The 25,490-nt window shown below is 34.2% G+C and overlaps 2 protein-coding genes across 4 annotated transcripts; both read right to left on the bottom strand.

The window, feature by feature from the left end:
• Positions 1–151: 151 nt before the first annotated feature.
• LOC121259805 (5'-adenylylsulfate reductase-like 4) lies at positions 152–4,250 on the bottom strand. Its single transcript, XM_041161567.1, has 4 exons — positions 3,586–4,250; positions 2,760–2,947; positions 2,546–2,670; positions 152–909 (listed from the first exon to the last, which is right to left on the bottom strand). The coding sequence occupies exons 1-4, from the start codon at positions 3,790–3,792 to the stop codon at positions 455–457; spliced, it is 975 nt and encodes a 324-aa protein (XP_041017501.1). The 5' UTR covers positions 3,793–4,250; the 3' UTR covers positions 152–454.
• Positions 4,251–7,830: 3,580 nt separating this feature from the next.
• On the bottom strand, positions 7,831–15,260 carry LOC121259601. 3 transcript variants are annotated; one of them, XM_041161240.1, is made up of 6 exons: positions 14,111–15,260; positions 12,198–12,339; positions 10,699–12,121; positions 10,022–10,587; positions 8,505–8,833; positions 7,831–8,190 (listed from the first exon to the last, which is right to left on the bottom strand). In XM_041161240.1, the coding sequence occupies exons 1-5, from the start codon at positions 15,133–15,135 to the stop codon at positions 8,570–8,572; spliced, it is 3,420 nt and encodes a 1,139-aa protein (XP_041017174.1). In that variant the 5' UTR covers positions 15,136–15,260; the 3' UTR covers positions 7,831–8,190; positions 8,505–8,569. The 3 variants fall into 3 exon arrangements, with proteins under 3 accessions (XP_041017174.1, XP_041017173.1, XP_041017172.1); XM_041161239.1 differs by having other exon boundaries at positions 7,831–8,201; positions 10,022–12,121; XM_041161238.1 differs by having other exon boundaries at positions 10,022–12,121.
• Positions 15,261–25,490: the final 10,230 nt, after the last annotated feature.

The raw sequence follows: 25,490 nt of genomic DNA, 5'->3' as shown, positions 1-25,490 counted from the left end.
AAAATCCGTCCAATCTTGAACTGCCTCTAGAATCAGACCACGTATACTCAACAAATATAATTATAATAATAATAATAATAATAATAATAATAATAATAATAAACTTTTGAAGTTCAACAAACATAACGACATGGCTTTCGAACAATTGAAGAATACAAAATTAGATGTTAAGTCTATTAAAATAGAACTATTCACAAATAGAAGTCTAAGAATATTGCTTTTTCACTAGTCAATAAATCGTAGCTAACGAGAAATGGACAGCTACAACATCAAAATACAGTAAAAATATTACAGCTTCTCCACAATACATTCAATCCAGCCGAACTCTAATTATCGGTGTCGTGAGGATTATCCAAAGCAAAAGGTGCGAGCTTCTGGCAAACAGATTCTGAAGCCAAAACGTTTAATGGTGGGGTGGGGAATTTTCCTCTCTAATCCAGTAATATTGAAGAGGTCATTGACATTCACCTCCAGGCAAACCCCGGCTGTTACCTGCATCCCCAATAGAGACTGTGGCTAGGGACTTCGAAGCCCAGGCCCCGGCATTCATTGCCCCTTCCTGTAAATTGCTTCTCTTGCAAGGCTCCTTTAGAGAATTGAATAACTGTATTGCTCGCCTCAGATAGGCCAGAGGATGCTCCCACAAACCCCCTAATCTTACATTTCGAATGTGCCTTCTCCAAGCATACCGAGCACAAAGAAGTACAGTAGGAAAAGAGAAATATAGCAATCTCAGAAGCACAAATGTGGTGGCCAAAGCCAAATATGTCTCCTGCCGAAGCAATTTCTCTGGTGATCTTGCCCACGAGAATGGACAACTTTCCTGCTCAGTGTTATCGTGCTTCTCATGATTTGACAGACATCCAACATTTTCTATGGATATTTGATCCAAGGATGCAGTCTTAATGCCTAAATATTGCACAGAAGAAAGTTCAGTAAGACCATGCAGTCAAATGCATGCAAGGAAGACAGATGTGCAACTCGATAAAGAACAGCAAAGGAAATGAAGTTAAGGATGCATTATTCTGCTCGCAGATGCAATTTTCTTTTTTCTTTTTCTGATAAGTAATAACGATTTTATTGATGAAAAAATAATAAATGAGAGAAAAGAACAAACATTTTTGCATTACTGGTAGACAACCACATGGGATGAACCAAACTACTCATGGCAACCAGGATTAGTCAGGACACTGTTACTAGACATCCGGTGTCAATTAAAAAAATACTTTCCCATGCACGTGTTAACATACTTTTTCCAACAAAGTGAGGAATAAATAAGGAGAGATGTTAAATCTAGTTTGCCTGTGTAGAGGCATAACCAAAACTTCCATTAACCAAAACAGAAAAAATCACAAATATCAATTCAAAAAGGTTCATATCATAGTAAAATTACAAAAAGTCAAGCAACATGTCAATGGAAAAGGATAAGAATTTTTCGGTCAAATTTTTGTATAAGGTCATGTCGATCCATCCTTTTACTGATTTCCCTTGGAAGAGCATTTGGAGAAGCAAAGTGCCTCTCAAGGTCGCTTTCTTTGGCTGGTTGGCTTCTCATGGGAAAATTCTGACTATGGACAAGTTGAGAAAGCGCAGTATTATTATAATGTACTGGTGTTTTATGTGCAAAAGAAATGGAGAATTAGTGGACCATCTTTTTCTTCACTATGATGTGGTTAAGGTTTTATAGGAAGAAATTTTTGTTAGGCTTGGCATCGCATGGGTGATGCCTAGGAGGGTGGTGAATCTTTATTTTTTTCTAATTATTGGCACAGGGTGTCCAGGAACAGCAGCCCGACTAATCCCGGGGGTGCATGGACTCTTGGCAATGAGTTTCCCGCAAGTGCATTTCAGGAAATTGAAGGAGAAAATTCCCCCAGACCGATAGCCCCTAAGAATTGTTTTTCCCCCGAGAGGATTTGAACCTTAGACCTGGAGGGAGTATATCACCAAGACCAAGGCCTTTACCACTTGACCCGGGAGAGTGGTGAATCTTTTGGCTTGTTGGAGAGGAATTCAGATCAATCGTCAAATTGTGGCTGTTTGGAAGATGGTGCCATTATGTCTTATGAGGTGTACTTGGAATGAGAGGAATGGTCACTGTTTTGACAATAGAGAACGTTCAGTGGGAGGTTTTAGAGATTTTTTCTTTCATATGTTGTTATTTTGGGCTTCAACTATTGTATTGGATGGGACTAGTTTTAATAACTTTCATACTCTTTTTCACAGCTCTTAGCTTGTAATTAGTTGTTCTTCTCTTGTATACTTGTGTACTTGGGCAATGCCTAATTATGTGGATTAATAAATTCTTCTTACTTATCCAAAAGAATAAAATATGGCAATGGCAATAATCTATCAATCACATAAGCAAGGACACAATTACTTGCAAAAATAAAATTTTCTCTTCAACATCCACAAAAGCAGCAGCCTCTAATTCTTTTAGCCCATTCTTCTCTACAACTAGCTATATCAATTATCATAGACACAGGTTAGTTGGGCATTAAAAACAGAAGCCTATAGTAAATAAGTTCCAAATGAAATTGCTCACCAGTCATATCACCATAGAAAGCAGCAAGAGAACTGAGGGTCCGGGAGCCAAGATAACGGACACGCATTGTGGAGTTCAAAAGGAAAAGGGTAGGAAACCCATGAACTCCATACTTTGAAAGTATGCTGCATGTACTTAACCAGCGTTATTCTCAACTGTCAACAGGATATAATTGCTAAATGCAAACCAAAAAGAAAAACGGTGATATACAAACCTAGGCCTGACGGTTGATTCTTCAATTGCAAAATGAGGGATGGAGGGATACAAAGAAGACAGGATGGAAAAGCTTGGCCAGAAAGTCCTGGAGAACGGGCACCAAGATGCATAGAAGAGCACAGCCACGTATTGATGACCCTTTGTGTGAACCATATTTAATGCCCTTTGAAGTGAAACCTCATCTCCCTTTCCAGTAACAAAGTGTAAATTCCCTTTAGGTTTATATTAACAGGTTTACAGATGCATAGCTAAAAATATTTATAAAAGCTAAGCAATGTTGCTAACTTCCACAATTTCTCAATTTCAGTGGCGATCCAAATAAAAGCAAATCGACTTCTTGATTTTTATCGTAATAATGATTGTTAGCCTTCCTATTACCCAAAATAAAGTTGCTTTGAATCACAAATCGACATCTACTCAATTTCATACTGAATTTTTTAAATTACCATGATTTTCGGCCTAAGAAACTCACAAAAAATTTGGATGAGAGAAACAGGAGCTAGGGAGGGATTCCACACAAAAGGTATCTTGAGCAACACCCAAGGCGTTTTTCTGGCTCAGATACAGCTCAATTAGCACTGAGAACATTTTATCTTAGTATCTTGAGCAGTAAGCAATAAAAATATTTCGAGAATGCAAAACAAAAGGGTTGCAATGCTTCATAATTTCGCAACCCTTCAACTTCCAGCAGCCTCAAACAATTCCCAGTATAAATTCCCAACTAGCACAAACAAAGCAGAGCACATTTCGCCTAAAAACACCACGCCAGAGAATTAAAAAAAAAAAAAGAAGAAAGATTATTAAAAGGAAAGAAGGACACGTACCACGGTAACTGCAACAAGACCAGGGGATCCAGAATCACCGTGTAAAGGACAATTCCAAAGCCGGAACCCTAAGATCGAATCGGAAGCGGACTCCACGGGACAAAGGGTGCTCGAAGACGAAGCCCTCGACGGTTCGGCAGCGCAAGTAAACCTCACCCAAAGCAGCAACGCCACGACGATCCCCGTTCCCAAACCCCCCATCCCCATGGAGAACAATAACCCTAGGTATCAGCAAAATTTATTCTCCCAAAATTAGATTAAAAAGGGAAAAAAAAGAAAAGGAAAAAAGTCAAGGTATGGAACGGAAGGAAAATGAAGGGTGTGGGGAGCGAACCCGGCGCATCTTAGCGAGGGGGTGGGGTTGGGACTGAGGGAAAGGAAAAGGAGAGTCACGACTCGCTCATTCGCGGGTATTTATTTTTTTATTTGCTAAAAAAACATTGTTGGAGAAAAATAAAAATTGATATTTCAAGCTTTGAAAAACAGCTTTATAATTTGTTCAAAAAGGATGTAATTAAAAATGATTTATGCCGATCGATTATTTGGAGAATCGGAATAGGAATCGGAATCGGAGGGAAGATCGTCTGGTTTTGGCTCTGGGAGAACGAAGAGAGGGCACGATGCGCTGGTGGCACTGTCTGATCCGTATGTGTGCATGAGAGTGGGTCGGCGGGCGGGTGGGTGGGTAAGCTTCCTTGCTATTGGCCAATGTTTTCTTAGCTGTTTTATTTTATTTTGAAAAGCCGAAAAAAAAAAAGAGAACGAAAAAGTGACGTGTACATTTTCTAATATTGAGTTTACTATTCCTTAATTTTTATCTTTATAACAGAATCAATTTATATGATTCATGCAATTAATAAAATCTGTATAAAGGATTCTATAAATAAATAAATTAATTAAAAAATATGAAATATTAATTGACATAATTAAGAGTAGATAGAATTCAAGATGAAAAACAAAACCACAAAAGAACTAAAAACTATGCACATATGTTGGTTTGTATCTAACTACGAATGCTTACTGAAAAACTTGTCTTTTCTTTTTTCCTTTGAACCAGGAATTTGCATGTGCACTTGCGTGTTTTGTAAAAGTATTATTTCAAGGAATGAATTTACAGTTTTTCGCATAGCGCTATCCCGGATGTAAAGAAAACATGTGTTGCTAGAGGTAAGAGGACTAGTAGTGAGAAGATGGCTATAGTCAAAATTTGACCAAGATTTAACTAAGTTCTATAAATTTTATCTACATCAAACTCAGTAAATCTACAGTGTCTTTAACCATTACTAAAGTCACTGACCAAATTTGGCCAGTCCAAATTGTAGGCCAAATTATATTTTACACATAAAACATTCATTCCCGATAAATTTTTAACGCACGGCAAACAAAATCTACAAAAAAATCTGCACCATTCAGAAAAAACGTCGACTTCTCCCACATACATTCCTCAGACCACTTTGACACAGCCCGTTCATCAAGCCATCAGCAAGTCAGAGCACTTTGACGCAGCCATCAGCACTTCCAGTGAGCCCACGCTATCGTCGCCTCCCTCCTTTTTTTCTTTCTTGCTTTTTCTATTCTTTTTTTATGAAATCTTTGCCTATCTCTTGTGGTTTATGATTTGGGATTTTTTTTATTTGATTTGTTCATTCTATTGTGGGTTTCAATAGTTCTATGAAGTGGGACTCTGGCTCAATGGCTTTTATTCTGGGTTTGAACATTGAATTTGCAAGATTGGATATCGAGATCTTTTTCTAAAGAAGAACCAAGAGTTGCTTTAAGATGAAAATAGCAATTTTCATTGAAATATAGGGGTAGGAAAATAAATTACAAGTAGAAGTACTCACAATATTCCAATAGAAGCAGGTGAGGAGATTAGATATATTGAAAGAGAAGGAATGTGAATTTGTGGGAGATAGAAGGAAGCCTATGAGAAAGTCTGCCTCTCCCGTTTACAAAGGCTGCCTTCCCCGTTTACAAAGTTCTCCTTTTATAGAAGAATGAGTCGCATGTTTACAATAATTGAAATAAAAATAAAGTCTGTGAGTGAATATATATTTATATACTTGATGCTTTAAGATATATATGCCATCGTCGCCTCCCTCTTTCTTTCTATTTTTCTCTTTTTCTGTTCTTTTTTTGTGAAATCCTCATCTATCTCCTGTGGTTTCTGATTTGGGGTTTTTTTATTTGATTTGTTCATTCTATTTTATTGTTGTTTCAAGGTTTTAAGGTTGATTTCAGATTTTGGTGTTGATGGGGTTAGACAGTGAGGAATTTCCTTTCAAGCAAAATCTGTTTCTCTAGTTGCCCTAAGAGGGAACTTTCAACATTAATTTGTCTGATTAAAGATATAGTGAAACCAATGAACTCATAATAGAATAAGAGATTGATCTGAGTTCAAGCATTTAGGATGTTTTTCTTGTACAACCATCAAATTAAACAACCATTAAAAATTGAAACAATTGCTTTGATAAAAAATTGTTGGGTTTCTTTAAGTACTCTGCAAAAAAAATTGAAACAACTGCTTTGACAAAAAATTTTAGGCTTCTTAGTGCGGTAGTCTCTCCAATCTTCAAGTATTCATCTATAAAATCAGCCGTGACAACATATGCAAGCATCCTCAGAGCAACTATAATCTTTTGAAGGGAAAAAAAAACCAAACCTTCCAGAACCATCTTGCCTTTGGACAAAATAAGATTCATAGGCTTCTACCACAGCTTGGGTACGAAAAAAATAGAAAACGTTTAATTCGAAACCTCATTCAAAAGTATTTGTGATGATAGATTGGAGGATCAGCAAAATAGTCTCGAAAAAAATTTTGGTGGGCTTGCAATCGATCACGCCTGATGAATCTACATGATTTTCAAGAAGAGCCATGCGAGCTTAATCCTTCTCCTTTCATAACAAGTTGGGTTGCTATCTCAAATTCTTCGTCAGAATCTGAATCGATAAGTATCATTTTGTGAAAAAACAAATGATCCATTGAGAGAGAATGAAAATAACTGATTTTGCAGAGGAGAAACTTGACTTGGAGTGAATGAAATTGTTGATAAAATGTTATGTTTTATAGTGAAAGAATATAACCGTTAGAAAAATATATAAGTTATCAAAATATATTCATTGCATAAATATAGTTGTTTATAGTTATAAATATAGTCGTTCGAAAAAATAAGGCTTAAAAATTATATCTATCGGAAAGATATGATTGTATTTGATACTATTGAAAAGTGACTAGTTAAATTTATAAAAATAGATTTTCTAGTTAAAATTTGGCCAAACTTTAGTTAGGCAACTACTAGTGCTCCAAGAGCATTGGAAAAAAAAAAACACCAAACTTTAGTTAGGCAACTTTTCCATCTCATAATTTTGTACACTCAGGAAAACTGGTTTGAATGAAATCTATGATTTCGTTTGACTCGGACTAACCGGGAAAAAAAAAAATCTGAAAAAGTGTTCTCTCAGTTGCGAGATTCCTTTTGGTAGCTACGTTCTTAAGAACTTTAGATCGACTACTCTATGGATTTCAAGTGAAATACTTTAACGAATTGCTTGAGAAGTGCAAAATATGTTAAGGCCGTGGAAAGAGAGAGACAAGGTTTTGAGGCTTTGACTAAAAAAGTTTAAAAAATTTCGAGTAGCTGCTCGAATTGATTCCAAAAATCTAACTGTCCTCTCATCCCTAAATATGCCTCTACCCTCAACAATTAGTAAACTCGTGTGAAAATATTGCAGGGTTTAAAGCCACCATGTTTGATATGCACGATGCTAAAGCTCGACAACTAAATCACAGTAATTAATGCCTTATATTTCAAGTTCTTCTTACCCCAAGTTGAACTTGTGCCCGAGGCCAGAAAACAAACCCATTTTCCCTAGAAACACATTTTAAGATCTTTGGCATATAGTCCAACGCATTTCTAGAAGAAAATCATCCTATTTCCTACGTTTCTTGGAAAAGCAGAAATCATCCTGGTCAAATTTTCTGGGATATATAAGCCGGTGCAGGTAACACACATAGTAAAGTGCTAACATGAAGAAAGAGAATTTTTAAAATTTAAATCTTACAAATCAAATCTTACTATTTAAATAATGTGCTCTACACACCAGCTTGAAAATATAATAACTCTTACATTTTTAGGCTATAAAGATTATATACGATCTTGAAGATTTACTATTTTTTAATAAGGTTGCAGTCTTTCAGTCAAAGTAAAAAAGGCAAATTGAAAGTAGGGAAAAGGGTCCTGTACGTAGATGACTTGGAGAGGTCAAGTTAAGAACAAAAAAGTATCCAAGAACTTTTCCTCAGATCGGTCCACAATACAACTCACCATACAGTTGTTGGCAATCTATTTTTATCTTGTGAGGGTGTAAAGATAGTGGGTCCTCGAAATAAAGGAACCCCATAAATCTGTTGTCAGTATTCTAATAACAATCATTTTGACACAACGGGAAAATTGAAAATGAATTCCCAGCTAAGCGATCGCCAGCAAGAAACAAAAGAGCACCATACCAGAGTTGCAAAATCAGGCTCTTGGATAGGACCTCCATGCGTAAACTGACAAATCATCAACAAACCATCATTGTCTTCCAACCGGTCTCCAACATTACCTGCAAAATAGCTATCAATGTAATTCAGCATTAACATCCTTATAAATATCTGCTAAAAGAAATTCCAGACATACAAACTGGCAAGCCCTGAAGAAAATGTTATATATATATATATATATTATGTCATCGAAACTTTCGTTGTCAACATCTTTGATTGTAGCATTTGCATTGATCCAGTTAGTATGTAAAAAGCAAGTAGAATGCAGCAGTACTAGTACACACGTATCTTAAGATAAAAAAAGACCTTTAAAAGGATCAACCTATCCTTTGATACACAGAGCAAATGCATCCATAAAATTAGATGTAACATTTACCTCATCGCTAGTTCATGATAGGAAGGTGGCTATGCGAGAAGCAAATTACTGGGGTCAGTTGAAAACTACAGTACATTGAATTGCCCAGAGAATTTAGCATTGCAGGCTGCACACATAAAACCCACCGAACCTGATTGCATCCTAGAGTTGACAGATTCGAGATAAAACTCTTCCGCACACCAGACACACATAGTCCTGACCGGATGCCCATTCGCTACCTTTGGCAATGAAGGCAAAGCTTCCTTTTTAAGCCAATAAGAGGAATTAAACCCTTGATCCATCTCTGCATCATATGACAAAACCCTCGCTTCCTCTGGATGAGAGCTTGCCTGTAATGTCAGGAAGTTGATAGGCATGCATGTTTCAGTATTTAGAAAAGTATGGCAAAAGTTTATAAATGAACAATAAAATCTTTACCACCAAGGAAGAGAATGCTGAGAATTAATTCTATGGATCAGGGATTTCATGAAAAGATAAAAAACAATATATCTAAAAACATAGAAATTTTGTGCTATGCAACAAGAAAAATTTAAAACAGACCATCGTATAATCGTATTCATGCCGTAGGACATCACCAAAATTTAGAAGGTTAAAATCGTGCTTCTGGTCCTCAATGGTTCTGACACATTTAATTGCCTACCTATAATTCGAGCCCTGTCAATTGAGTAATTTAATTTCTTAAAATCATTCAATTTATCTGTGACCAGACAGACATGGAATCAACAAACAGAAACTGCTCACATGGTGATAAACATGATGATGCGGAATAGAACATGACAATGATGTGGCATCTACCCCCACAGTGTCAACTGTCACGTGGCAAATGCCACAGACATTTGCATCACCGAATTGCTTACTCTGGAACTGGCCATTAAATTGCTCACATGTCAAATGGACAGATTTTTCAGGACCAGAGAGCAATCTTGAATTCCATTCTCAGCAACACCACATTACTCCCACTCTTATTTCCACCTTTGATACTAATGTCTCCTCTCAATTCACATTTTCTTAGCACAAAGACAAGGATTTACTAAAACATCAAAATCGAGAATCAAAGAAATTATACAATTGTAGTACTTTAAAGAAAATATAACAATTGGCATGCTTGACTGCAAGAAACACGAGCTAAAATCAGTAAAACCTGATGATATAGGGAAAATTGAGAATGGGAAATCCTTGTGTCCCGATTCTCTCTCAAAAGAAGGGAGTTGATTCAGGTTTGTGTGTCATATTGGTAGCATTAGACATGGTCGGTTATTCTGGGATGGTGGTGGTAGTTGATGAATCTAAAGGGTACATCTCAGTCCTTTTATTTTAATATATGTACATATATATATTTAAACTGATAGCAAATGAGTAATACTATGGCATGTTCATAATAATCTGGGACAAAGAATAGCTAAAAAGGACCTCACTGAAGCAAAAAATTAAGTAGTTTACTCTTACGTACATCCAAACAGTTCCATATTCATCCACAACAAACAACTCTTGCTGCTAAAGTAGTTACTTTTTCATACCTTGCTTGACATTAAATTTGGAAAACATCCTGACGATTGCACAAGTGGAGATGAAATATTGGCTACACCATTCTGCCCGACATTTTGCTCTGCGGTTCTCCACAAAAGTTCTGCCATGATATCCTCATTTGATTGCGACTGATTTCCAAGATCAATCATTGACCCACCATCCCTAAGATTTTCAGAACATCTTTCATGCTCCCCCACTGTGCTGCTACAAACACTAGTCACCTTATTATCAGAGGAAAATGTCTGTTTGTCCCCAGAAAGAACAAGGGAAGATCCTTCAGAACTTTGTCCCCACATAGTGCTTCTCACATCTGTATCCGTTCCTGCCCGGGTGCCAAAAGCAAGGAATGCCTTAGTGTTCCAAGAGCTCTTAACCTTCTTATGCTCGGCCTCCTCTATTGAGCTACATGAAACCTTATTCACATTATTTATTTTATCATGGTTCTGTTCATGGCCAAACTGGCTATGTAAGCCACTTTCAGACAAACCCATGTCCTGTTTGAGCTCCTCCATTGTGCTACTGCAGATATTATTTTTAAAAACATATCTATGCTCATCTGCAGATGAAACAAGTAAAGAGCCTTTAAAACATCTTTCCTGCCCACTGCAAGCGGTAGTATGTACATCAACTTCAGTTTCATTACAGTCAAAAGCAAATTTTAATTCACCAATCTTACAGTTTCTGACTTCATCAGGCTTAAGCTCCTCCACTGCACCAGTAGGAACCTCAGTCATCCTATTGTTAAAATGAGATCCATGCTCATTAAGAGATGGGGCAAATTCATGGTGATGAAACGATTTTCCCTGAAAGGGTGCCTCTGCCTCCACTGTGCAGCAGGAACTCTTATTTGCATTATTTTCAACAATATATTGGTGATTCCAAGATGAAGCAACTAAACAGCTTCCTGAACTCCCTTCTTGCTTAGTGCTGGTCACAGCCTTGTCATTTTGTGAAGCATGATTGCTCCCAAAACCAACTGTAATTATAGTATTCCCAGAGATATCAACAGTAGCACAAACATCCTCGAGTCCAACGTCATGATTGCCAAAACTAGACACTAAGTCACTATTCTCAGATTTACAACCATCATCAACTTTCATATCTTCCACTGTGCTTGCAAAACATTTATACTCGATATCTTCACCACTACATGTTTTATTCTTATGATTCAAACCACTTTCAGAGCCTATCTCCAGCTTTTGCTCCTCCACTGATGGGAAAGATACCTTAATAACATTGTTTTCAACAACAAAAGTTCTCTCATTTACGGGAGAAGCAAGTGACCAGCTTTCAGAACCTTTATTGTCTGCAACACAGTTATTAATTCCACAGGGAATGCAATTGAAGACATTTGTTTTATCAAAAGATACACAAACACTTTTATTCTCGTTAGTAGAAACTGTTTCATTTTCCAAACCAGCATTACATCTATTAGCAACAATGGTAACCACATCTACCTTTCCCAATTTATCATTATTCATACTGAAAACTTTATCCGGATTTTCACTATGTTCCTCAATTAATGCTTGGTCATCTCTGTCACTGCAAGCCTCAACGGCAATATCTGCTTTTACAGCCTTACAACCAAAACCGGATTTGATAATGGAAGTTTCTGCCCAGTCAATTCCCCTCAATTCATGCACCATTGAGGTCGATGGCAGAACTCCAGTTGGAGTAGGATCAGTGCTCTTCTGCATGATAATTCCCGAACCCTCGACACTCTTCTCATAGTTCCCCATATGGATGCCAATATGGCCATTGTAAAGATGCCTCTCGCCAAATATTTTATGACAGAACTGGCATTCATATTTTTCACCTATAATTATTAAATTATCACTTATAGATGTACTGGATTTACACCTATTTGCAGTATCGCTGTGAGATGATACCAGATGGTGCACCAAATCATTTTTCTCATCAAATGTCATGGTGCATTTGTGGCATTTGAAAAGTTCCCCTGTTTGAATCCTTGGCTCCCCCATCTTTATGGTGTCATGCTCCTCATTATCAGTTAATATAGAAGTCATGGGTGGTGGTGAGATAATTAGGTCATCAGCATTCTTTCCATCTTCAAGGTTAATATCAACATCCTGTTGCAAACCTAGTAAATAAAAATATAAATAAAATATAAAGTCGGTAAGATGATGATCCCAGACACTGACTTACATCTGCATGATCAGCTTCCCTGGCCACCAGGTAATTGTCATCAGTATGGTCAGATATTGGTTGACTTGCATCTTGGAGTCCAGAAGATGAGAGAAAGTATGAAGAGACTTCCTTGCACGACACAAACTGCCGTCCATTAGGGCTGGATGGTTCCGAATTAGGCAAAATTGTGTAAGAAGAACACAGCCATTAAAACTAAGAATGCAAGCATAAGCACCATAATCAAAGTATCACATAGAACAACAAAAAATTTAACATTTGAAGGCAAGATTGATGGTACAGCTTTTCAAATATCCGTTAAATTCATTATTTTATGTGCATCATAAGTTCTGGAACTAGAATGAAATTAATGTACTTATACCATGGTGGAGCAAGAAAATATTTTCAATGGCCCAAGACTAATGAAGACCATGTGTATATGTAGGTGATTGAGTGGTGAAGTTTTGAATTTATGACGTGCTGAGTTGCGTTATTACATATAATTGATCGTGCTGTAGTGGAAAAAAATCTGAAATTTCTATATTTTTTTTATAAGCAACAGATTATATTAACAAGAAGAAAAATTATATTCTCATGTCGGTTTGTAAAGCACACCTAGTAAAGTACTCACATGGCATAATTTGATTTGAAAAATAAATTTTAAAATTTGAATCTTACAAATCAAATTTTATAATATAAGTGATGTGAATGGTGTACTCTACACACTAGCTTGAGAATTGTATAACTCTAATAAGAATAGACATAGCCCAAGTACACAAATTATATTAATAAGTAAAGATCTGAAATTTCTAATTAATAGAATTGTTAATGGATTAAATTTCTTTACAACTTGCATAAATCAAGAAAATGATATTGCACTGTGTTCAAGCCTAATCCTACTGAGAAGCCCTTGGCTTTCAGTTTTTCCTAGGACACCCTAGGGTAATCGGAGAGAAAAAGGACAAAAACAAAAGAACAGATAGAATTCTTCTATCCCATTTTCCTGCGTTCACAAAATGAATTTTTTCCTATTCCAATTATGCCATCGTCCAAAGCCAATTATCCCACTGTCTAAATTTGCAACAGACCCCAAAGTCTATATAAAAAAGAATCAGATGTTCCTTGTATCTTTTTTGCACCCCAACTAGGTGTTTTCTCTTGTATACATCCAGTATACTTGGCTACGCCTATTGGTATTAATAAGCTTTTTACTTATATAAAAAAAAAAAAAAAAAAAAAAAAGAATCAAATGTATTTAGGCAATTGTCAGGAGGTTCATTGAGTGTTGTTTAAAATTATATTATGTTGTTTTTGGATTTTCTATAAAATCCTGCAACCATTCTTCAATTTCAAAGAAACTAGCTAAATGTCATTTGGAGTTTCACGTCCTTCATCACCTGCATATTAATAAGCTTTGCACGTTTTCGTAATAATAAGTTGTGCAAGTTTTCGTATATATGAAAAAATAATAAATGCAGGGATATTTCGTTAAAACCACATTTTGTTTGAAGGATTAGATTGGCCATGTGTAAAGTGTTCTTTGCAATGTTTGGTTTCACGTTCAATAATAATATAAATGAATTGAAGGGAAAGAAGAATATATGCCGAGCAGTAAAATGCATTACAACTGATAAATAGTAACAGTCCAATATAAGGACGCGAAAAATAAAAGAACCGTAATTCTAACAAGTAAAATGGATGAAGTATGAATACCGATCGAAAAAAAAAAAGGATGAAGTATGAAGTATGAATATCACGAAATGTAGCACAAGAATCCCATAAAGGTGTATAGATGCAATCATAAACATCGAATCCATATTAGTTAAATTCAAATTACCTTGTCACCATACTTAAATAAATATTCTTATCATGAAAAATATTTAATACATCCACAGTACTGAAACTAAAATGAGAAGCAAGGAGATTATGAAAACCTTATGTATCGGCGGCAATGCAACCATACACGGCTGGCCCTCTTTTTGATAGAAAGCATGAGCCTCCACCCCTTGGGCAACGCGTGGCCGAAATCGCTAGCCAGCACAATCCTCTTTTTCCTGCTCTTTTTCCACCACTCACCACTCAACCCACTCAAAAACCCTAACAACTCCGCCTCGGTCTGCAAACCCTCCGTCCTCCTCTTCAGCTCCTCGCCATACGGGTCCTCCACATTACCTAACCCAGCCACGTCCGCCACATCCACTTTTTTGCTCGCCATCACCATCTCGTCCTCCTTCTCTTCGACATTCTCACGCAGCAGAGCCATATTTCTCTCGGACTGATCGCTCTCGATCTTTGGATTCAATGTCTTACGCGGTCGCCCTCGCTTTCGCTTATTTTCCCCCTCAGTGGCAGACGCATCGACGGGAAAATTCGGCTCCGCTTTGCGTTCCAGTGCCACCTTTCGCTCAATCATCCGATTCTCATCCTTCCGCGGCCGCCCCCGCTTCCGCTTCTCCTGTCCACTATCACCAGAAAGAACCTGAACCGGGACATTTTGCAAGCCCGCACACGATAAATCAGGCAAGAACTCTTCAAATTCTACGGGGACAGAAACAAGGTTATCCGCGTCGGCGGTGGAGGGAGTTTCTGCGGCGAACAGTTGTTTAAGAATGGAAATGATTTGGGAGTTTTCTTCGTCAAGGGGTTCGGGGATTTGGCGGGGAATGGAAAAGGAGGATGAGGAGGAACGGGTCGGGGCAGAGGTAGAGGAGGAATGGGGCTTACGAGGGGCGAGGCGGAGACGAGAGTAAGTCTGCTTCCGGCTACCAGCGGATTCGTTGAAGACGGAGCGGTCAATTTTGGGGATCAAAACGTCGTCGTTGTCGTTGGAGAAGGAGGTGTAAGAGGAGGATGAGGAGCAGAGGGAGAGGGAGTAGAGCTCCGGTTGGGAGAGGAGACGGAGGTCGACGAGACGGAGGGCTTCGAGGCGGAGATTTTCCACAACGGAAGCGGAAGCCATGACATTGGTTGCGCGCAACTGTTTCTGGGCTAGTGATGGAAATAGAGCCAGGCAGGGGGCGAATTCAGTTGAGGAAACGAGATGCGAAGGCGTGATTCAGTGACCCGACGAGGTATGCGTTCATTCATGAGATTTAGGCGGTACAGCGGCACGTGGACATGGAGTTTGGACTTCAATCTATTATATGCGGATTATAATATAGGCCACCATGTTCGCCCAGTCTGATTAGGATTCTCAGCCCACTGGACCTGGGCTCGAATGTAATGTGTATTTTCAGTTATAGCCCGATTGCTAGCTCTCAACCCAGCCCATACACGAACAAAATTACTTTGTCCTTTTTTTTTTTTTTTCTTTTTAAATCAAATTGCAACTTATTTTCTACTTTATAATACTTCCGTTGTTATGGTTATGTTCAACCGATTAAAATATGGTGCAATGGATAAATTTATTTACGGTACTTCATATCTGACCATAGAAGGACCCAATTTCATTTTTTAAAAAATCAATAGTATCCTCCATATTCATAACTATTTCAATCAGTTTTGAGTATTTAATATGTTATTAGAACAGAGACCATAATTCGATCACATTATAATTAAATATTTTATGTATTAACCCACCGATTAAGAATTGAGTCTAATTCACTTTTTTTTTTTTTTAAATAGAGTATGTGATGACTGCACATTTCAAGACTACAAATATCATTTAATTACAATGATTAATCAACATTTTCTATCGATTTAATTTACTGATACAATTGATTATTTAACTTTTAAAGTCGTGAAAAGTCAATTATTCAAACCTAGCGTATAAGGTTCACGCTTAGGTGTGATTTGTATAGTGAGATGAGATGAAATAGTTTTAGATAAAAGTTGAAAGTTGAATAAAATATTATTAGAATATTATTTTTTAATATTATTATTATTTTGAGATTTGAAAAAGTTGAATTGTTTATTATATTTTGTGTGAAAATTTAAAAAAAGTTATAATAATGAAATTAGATAAAATACTTTCACTATCTAAATAAGGCAGACATTATAAAATTAGTCTTAGTTCTTAAGATAAGTTTTTTTTTTTCTTCCAAGCAAAAAAGGGAGGCGGGAGTGACCAGGATAGAAATCTTTTTTGGACGTGATCATAGAAGCCTCTCCTCTCTGCAGAATATTCGATTTGAGTCATAACTAATGTACTAGAGTACCTTCCAAAATATCCAGATGATCCAAAATCTATCACATGGTCTAAAGGTCAAGATTTACTATTATAAATAATTTTAACTTATATTCTGATTGGAACTCCTAACTTTAAAGTCTTGAAATATCAACCCATACCAACTGAGGTAACAAGCCTACAAGGTGGTCTTTAACAGAAGTTGTTTCGCAATTATTAGGAAATTTTTACAAATGTCAACAAGAAACATACGGTGGAGCATTAAGGCGACAAAAGCTACATTCCCTATCACTGGTTCTCTAACCATAACTCACACATTCAAGATCTTTATGATGTCATTGTCGATCTACAACTTCATGGCTTAAAATTTACGTACGTGGACACCCTTAATTTCTGTAGCATGTCGCGGGGCCCGTAACAATTAAGGGTGTATGAATCTTTGGACTTTGATACTAGTGTTTTAAATTTAATACTGTACTGATAGGTACGATTAAAATTTTTCGTACCGGCTATCCAATCAGTACAGGTATTATATTCGTTTTATACCAATCAAAATACCGACTATACCAGCTTCAATTTCGGCCTGTACCAGCCTATATTTTGATCTATATTTTTTTTTTTTTTTCAAATTATAAATATATTTTTTAACTCTCAATTCAAACTAGACTATTTATAATTTATATATAATTTATTTATATAAAACCTATTATTTTGGAATATAATTTTTACATATATTTATATATATAATTTATTTATATATCGACTATCCTGAAATGTATCTCGAAACGGTATCAGTACTAAAATATTTTGTTCCAATACCTTAGCCGATACAGCGTTCAGTATGATATTCAAAAGATTGCTTGATACGGTAGTTGAGTGACCACTTCTCGGGTTGTTGCACTTAGCTCCAATCATATTAGATTTATGTAAAAAGAAATACATGTATTACAAAAGAATTATCTAAAAGTAAATTCATAAAATGAAGTCACAGTCATCTTTTCATTTGAGAACCCTCTCTCTAACTAACAAAAAAAAAAAAAACACTTCCAGATCTGAGTTTCGCCGGAGGAGGAGGTCTCGGCTTCCTACTCCTTCTCCCTCTCATTTCCTCATTTCTCCTCCTCATTCTCTATCTTATTCCCTCATTTCTTAGTTTATTTTTCTTTATTCAAAGTCGAAAAAGTCAAATTTACAGTTTTCTGACAACTCTCGAGAGACACATGCAGCACAAGAAGACTTATAGGCAGCAAATCGTTTTGAGGATAGTGGTGATTTTGTTGAAATCATTGCACGTGATCCTCAAGCGCCGCTCACAACTATGTGTGATCCTCGCGCCCCACATGCGCCGAATCACCAAAATACCACCACTAGATCTTTCAAATTTGACTTTGTGGCTGAAAATAGACAAACTCGTTGCCTTCAAATGCCATTAAAATTTACCGGAATTAGTCCAAACTGTAATCCATCATTTTTTTCCTTATTATTCAGTAAAAATAAAAAATGAGTTCGTCTCTTGGACAGTTTATTTGTAAAAGTTGAATCATCATTTATATAAAGCATGAGATTAAGTGTCTATTTATAAAGAGTGTTGTCTCTTGAACGTTTGTTTGTAGAGAGTATCAGCAGCAGTGAAATCTAGACCAATTCAATAGTATACTTGTAGAGTTCCAAATGATTGATATGGAGATATCTTCGCATGTATCTAGTCATTGATGTAAGTTTTTATTGATGAATGAACAAATGACGACATTTTTCTTTAAAAAAAAAATTCATAAAATGACGTATTTTAATGTGTTATATTAAATTATAAAATTATTTTTATTGTAATATAAATCTAACAAATTATATAAAGTTAATCAATGAATTTATTTTATATAATTTTTATTTTTAGTTTATATCTGCAGCACTTATATGGTGTAAAAACACGCATGGATGGGGAAAACAACTGTCCGAAACTATGTGGTACAAAATAAAAAAGCACGGGGTGGAATTGTCTCCCCTGTCTTTAGCAGGTGAGGTGGAAAGGAAGGGAAGCAATGCAGATGTTGGTTGAAAACGAGCATTTGATGGAAAGTGTGGATGGTGACAAACAAATAATCAAGTTTTTATACTTTTATCTTTTTTTTCTCCACTCTCTTGACAAGGCGTGGGACACCCCATAAACGAGTGAATACAGGATTCAACTTGGGTGATACTGACATCGTTTCACGGGCAATCTAAAGTTACCACCAAACAAAACAAATAAAAGAAAATTCGTATTTTAAAATTTTTTTAGAAAAATTATAATATTTTCACAGTATTTTTGTGGACTTGTACACTGGCCTATAAAATAGCCCGATTATTTTCGCTAATCAAACTTGTTTTGCATCCAAAAAAATGTATAAGGAAATCTCAACAGAAAATTATAGGATCAATTTGGATTGAAAAATATTTTTAACTCATCTCATTTTATCATTATAATTTTTATAGATTAATATATAAAATATAATAAATAATTTAACTTTTCAAATCTTAAAATAATAATAATATTAAAAAATAATATTTTAATAATATTTTTTTTAATTTTTATTTCAATTCATTTCATTTCATTTCATTTCAACTAACTGTTCAAATCTAAGCAAAGTCGTTTTTATAGGTCCAAACCAAATTAACCAATGAATTTGGGGGGGGGGGCGTTTATAATTTATATTCTCGGAGTTGGAAGGCTTCGAGGAAGGTAGCAGTTTAGAAATAGAAATATGGAAAAGGGGTTTTGAAGTGCGATTGAACACGCAAGGGGTGACTTCAGTGAGCGAGGTAGATACAAAATAAAAAAAGGAGTCAACTTGCAGTGATTGCGCGTGAGACCGACCATGCACGCATTATTAGTCTCGCTTTATGGTAGAGCATGCATGTGAAAATAACGCAAAGCCAACAAATTAACGCAGCCTGCTTGGTGCACGTCATTTTCAATTTCAATTTGGCTAGTGCTCATTTCACCTGGGACAGGGCGGGACCGCAGTCCTTGTGAGTGGAGATTTATTTACGATAAATAATTACAAACAACCTTTTCAAAATAAGTAGTGATATATGTAATTATATTTTTATTCTTAATTTTATTTACAATATTCTTTTTTTTAGTTTTCTTTTAAAATTTAATTTTTAAATTTTAAATTTAATAATTTTAGCGTATCAATAACTGACACGTAGAAAATTAAGTTTTTCTTTTAGTACATATAATATTTTCCGTTCAAAATATCTTTGATTGAATTAAAATATATAATAAAACGTATCTACTCTAGCTATTTTAAGCTGATTTAATTAATATAAATAATAAACAATATCTACTCTCGCTATTTTAAGCTGATTTAATTAATATAAATAATAAACAATATCTACTCTCGCTATTCTGGATATAAAGTGTATATTCTTTTGATAGTTGATCTGTTTTTCTATAGGTACGACGTCAACATGAGTGGCACCTGGTGGAGGTAGGGTTGTACACTGATGGATTCGGCACAAAATCGAGACATCACCGACGTCTGCCATGAGTCTATTGAACAGGCCGAAACCGTAAGTTTGGGGAGAGAAAACCAATTATATCGCTCTTGACGTGTGTCAGTGCGGTCTTCAGTCTACTGTCGAATCTTCTGTAAAGGAGGAGGAATTGAGAAAGAAGGAATAAACATCGCGCCGTCATCTGCCATGAAAGAAGAATAAAGTTACAGAGAGGAAGAAGATGACGTGGAGAAGAAGAAGAGGGGTGGAGGGTTATTAATTCATTTTAACTTCTAGACTCTAAAACGACATCGTTTCACTCATTTAAATGAAACGGCACCGTTTTATATATATATATATATATATATATTAAAATATATATAAATAGACCGAATCGGTCGGTTCAACGATTTTTCAAAAATTCAAATCGGTGGCAAACTGTTGATATCAATTTTTTCTCAATTTATCTCACCCGCTGATAGGTTTTTTGTCAATTCCGACGGTCAGTCTAATCGGTTCATGGCTGATTCCAGTGATTCCTATACACCCCTACGTGGAGGTATGCATCCTGGTCTCTAGGTGGTTAGCGTGAAAAATAAAATAATGTGGTGGTTTACGCACTTGGTTCCAATGAAATTGACCGAACAAGCAAAAATATCTTGGATTGGGACTTCTAAAGGAGTTTCTAAATTCTTTATTATATATTATACGCAACAGAACACTGAAAAATGGGCTTGTTTGTAAATAAATCTCATTTTAAAATTTTTATTTTATTTTATTTTATCTCATTTTTAAACATAATTTAAATATAAAATTTTTAAAATAATCATTACAAATTTTTCAGACTTTAAAATAAAAAATAAAAAACTATTCAACTTTTTCAAATATCTAAACAAAATTGTATTATAAAACTATATTTTAATAACATTTTAGTTTTATAATATTTTTATTCAAAATTTTCTCTTTTTTTTCAAAATTTAAAAAATATTTAATTCAAACTATCTCAATATTATTCACAAATTATTTTATTACTATTCATAAAATTTTTCTTTCATCTCCCTCCCAAACTAAATAGAATAGTATTAGTTTTATGAGTAATGTTATATACAGTCATATAATATATAATGTGTAAATATCGTATAATTATTTAAAAAAATAAAATTTAGGATTAAAAATTTTATTTTTTTATTCACTTTTTTTATAAATAATTGTACGATATCATTTCTCTAATTTGATAATGGTTGGAGCAGCAAACTCAGATTCGGCTAGTATCTATTGCTTGGGCGGCTGACTCGTGTCCCCCGAATTGCGCAAAATGCCAAAATGGTCTACTACATGGCTCACTTAACTCTACCTCTCAACCCGAATGAGGTACATATTATTCGTCGAAGGCCGGCACACCCCACCTCAGATGCATTTTATACAGGTGATATGAAACGAGATAAAAATTTAAATTTAAATTTAAATAAAATATTATTAAAATATTATTAAAATATTAAATTTTAATATTATTATTATTTTAATATTTGAAATATTTATTATATTTTATGTAATAATTTAAAAAAATTATAATGATGAGATGCGATGAGATGAAACATTTATTATATCCAAATAAAATCTTAAAGATGATCCTTAATATTTATCTATTTTTAAGATTATAAACAAATTATTTAGATCACAGAGGTATAACAACTACTGATTGCATCTCATCTTCATACTACATAATGATCGGAAAATAAAAAGAATATTCCATAAGATCAAGCATTTCAAGTTTAAATTTATCAATTGTTAGAGTAGTACCTGAAAGATTCGAGAGAAAATCTAATAATAAAATAATCATTATATTACTAATATATAATCATCGTTGATCAAGTATTCATAGGAATCGATTATTTCACCTTATTTTTGTTTACGTTAATGAATATAACTGATGGAGAATCTCGTGCTTTTATATATAAATAAGCCAATACGCTTATCCACAACTTTCTAAGTGTTGTTTCCTTTCATTAAGGAATCTAACAATTCATTTTCAAATGAGTAGTATTTTTATTTTAATTACCCAGAATTTAATACCAATAAAAAAATTTGAAAAATAATATATATATAATCAGTTTCCCTTTGGAACAGCCCGATTGGTTTTATAGATTTAACAGATCCCAATTAGAATGAGACAAGTAAGGGACTTCATAAAATGCAAAGTGGACCATTTTTCATCTGATTACACCCATGAAGAGCTCTTCACTCGTGCATGCCTCACTGCCTCTAAAGAAACCAGACCTCATATCGCAGATATCGGCAAAACTAGACATCGCCGCCACCAAGTTCCGTCGCCCCTCCATGTTCTGTAGATTTATTAGTTATTTTGGAAGTATCTGGCTTTTGTCAAGCTTTATCATGATACATAGACTATCTGAGCCTTGTATTTGCAACCACCAAGAGCATAAAACCCATGATCTTGACAAAAGAATGTGATTTTGGCCTTAAATTATTTCATCTGATCTTAAATTTAATAATGTGATTATGGGAGTGCAGACATGAATTTCAAGAACACTTAATGACAGTTGGTAGTGCAGACAGACTTGCAATGTCGCACAAGAGTCCTTCCTGCTGCAACAGTTTCCATATATATTTGAGTCTTTTTAACAAACAATTGCTATTCATTTCTCTACTGTATTATCAATCCATATGTCTACATATTTCCATAACACAGATTATAATCAGTACCATAACAATGAGATTTACCTCCAAGACAAGACTCAGCATGATATTAAAAAATGAAGGTACTTTACACAGTATTTACAAAAATGAGATTTACTCGCCTTTGTGAAAAACTCTACCAATCTCTGTCTCTCTCTCTCTCTGGGGGTCTAGATCCGTCACTTTTTTGAGGGTCAAGCTTTGTTTGTCGCGACTCAGGGGGTTGAGCTCCGTCACGGCTTGGAAACCAGGTCCGTCAAGATCTCATTTTGGTTTGGGATGGGTGCTATGGGGATCGAGCTCCGTTGTGGCTCGAAAATCAGGTCTGTCGAGATCTTACTTTAGTTTGGAATGGGTGCTTTGGCGGAAGAGGAAGATGATACGGGAGGAGTTTTGTAAGTTTTTGGTCAGGTGTAGGCAGGCGCACAAGATGTAAAATGAAAAACGTATATGAACAAATTTTATTGGGAGAAATGATAATTATAGTCGTGAGTGTTTAAATACCATATAATTACTTTGAAAAATGTGAATAAATATGATATATACATGAAAAGAATCTAATTTATTAATACTTTGTTTGGATCTTAAATTACTCTCAATTCATTATTACAATTTTTTTAAATTTTAACACAAAATATAATAAACAATTCAATTTTTTCAAATTCTAAAATAATAATAATATTCTAATAATATTTTATCATCTCAACTCAACTCAATTTACTTCAACATCTAAACACACTTTGAATCTGATTATTTTTTAAAATAACTGTATATTACTTACATACTTCACAATTATATATAATATTACTGTTTTATTAAAAGGTTTTTATCGGAGTATGAATAGCCCGACCGATAGGAAGGTTTTCTCGTATTTAATATATTTGAAAGAGTGTACGTAACCGACCTAGTCTATCACGAGGAGACGTGTTCTTTCAGTACCTACCAATACCCATGAACCGACGCTCTCCCTCTTTCTAGAAGTATTTAGAATATACGTCTTTATTCCGTGCATGACCAAGTCCATGTTTCTCTTTCCAAACATAGAGAAACACGTAAAAGATATTCTGTATACAAATTCTTTAAACTTTGCTAAACAAAAAATAATAAAATAAAAAGTCCTTTCAAATGATTTTATTAAAAAAAAAAAAAAAAGGTAGCTCATGCGTTCCACTATTGTTATAAAATTGTCACTAAAATATTATTCTCTTACTACTATTCACGAAAATTTTCAAGCTCAAGCGGATTTTGATTAGTTCGTGGTATTAATTCGTGTTATCCCACTGCATTCTATCGCCTACACAAGTCTATACATAAATCGGAATGGTTGAATTTCTACTTCTTTTTTTTTTTTTGGTACTAAATAAATAAATAAAAACTTGTTCAGTATATTTCCTATTAAGTTGTTGATGGGCCTGTTTGTAATTACGATAGAAAATATAGTTTTTTACAGCAGCAATTTTAAGGGGCAGTATGGGATGGCATAAGAGTATTAAAAAGTAATGAAATAGTTTTTAAGAGTTTTTTAATAAAAAAAATCAGGTTATTTGAGTATTATATATTAAAGTATTTTTAATCTAACATAAGCTAAAAAATATATTTGAGAAAAACATTATTTTGATGCTACAAATTTTTCTCAAAACTGCTTTTCCGAATTCTGGATATTGTTTAAATTTTTAAAAAATTGTCAATAAGTGAAAATATTCATATAATTTTCAGATAACTACAACTTTGAAACTTTTAAGGATATAATCATAATTTTTAAAAAATTAAATAATTGTCATTTTTATCTCATAAAGCATTTTTTTTAATTTATTTCCAAACAAATGTAACATGTTTGAAAATGATTTAAGAATACAGTTACCAAACAATAAATAAATTTTTAATAGTATAATTTATTACTTAAGTTACAAGTTATAAGTCCTAAAATTATAAGTTATATTTCTCATCACAATTCTATACATACACTAATTGTAGAGTTCTACTTAAAAATTCTACTATTAAAAAATTATTTACTACTCAATAAACACGCTCCTAAAGAACTTTTAAAGTTAGTCATGATATTTTTAAAACATGTAGCATTGTTTGAAGGAGTTTTTCAACAATAGCTTTAATTTGGTGTTTTTTTAAAAAAAAAAAGAAAAAGAAAAAATAGATTTTCAATTTTTTTTAGTTACTTAAAGCACTTTACTAAAGGCAGAGATTTATCAAAAGATTTTATTATTAAAAAGTTGTTTACTGTTTAGTTAACATATATTTAGGCTACGTTTAAATGTCGAACTGAGTTAAATTAAAATGATAAAATATTGTTAGAATATTATTATTATTTTAAGATTTAAAAAAATTAAAATATTTATTATATTTTGTGTTATAATTTATAAAAATTATAATAATAAATTGAGATGGATTTGGATACAAATTAGCCCAAAAGTTTTTTTAAAATTAGTTACGGTGATCTTTTAAAAAATTTAGCAATATTTACAGGAATTTTTTAACAAAAGCTTGAATTTAGTATTTTTTTTAAAAGTATGTTTTTAACTCTTGAAGTACTCAAAGCACTTTTTATAATTTTATTTAAAAAGTTTATTTTTTTATTTTAAGCTAAAATACTTTTTAAACTTTGAAACTCCAACATGCACTAAAATTTAAAAAACAACCTAGGTACCATTGAGGTAGATGTATCTGTAATTAACTGCAAGCAAGGAGTGGTGCTCAGTGTTTTAAATTTTGTACTGTACCAATTAGTACGGTTAAAATTTTTCGTTTCAGCCGTATGGCCGGTACAGGTACTATACATGTTCTGTACCGACCGTACCGGTCGGTACCAGCTGGTACCGGTACCATTTTTTTTTTTTTCAAACTACAAGCTTATTTTTTAAGCTCCAATTCAGACTAGACTATTTATAATTTATATATATATATATTTGTATATAATTTATTTATATATAAACTATTATTTTGAAATATAATCTTTATATATATTTATATATATAATTTATTTATAGATCGACTATCCC

This window comes from Juglans microcarpa x Juglans regia, chromosome 4D (assembly GCF_004785595.1).
Source record: "Juglans microcarpa x Juglans regia isolate MS1-56 chromosome 4D, Jm3101_v1.0, whole genome shotgun sequence".
NCBI classification, from domain to species: domain Eukaryota; kingdom Viridiplantae; phylum Streptophyta; class Magnoliopsida; order Fagales; family Juglandaceae; genus Juglans; species Juglans microcarpa x Juglans regia.
Note: the sequence above shows the minus strand (reverse complement) of the source record. Positions and strands in the feature narration are given on the sequence as shown.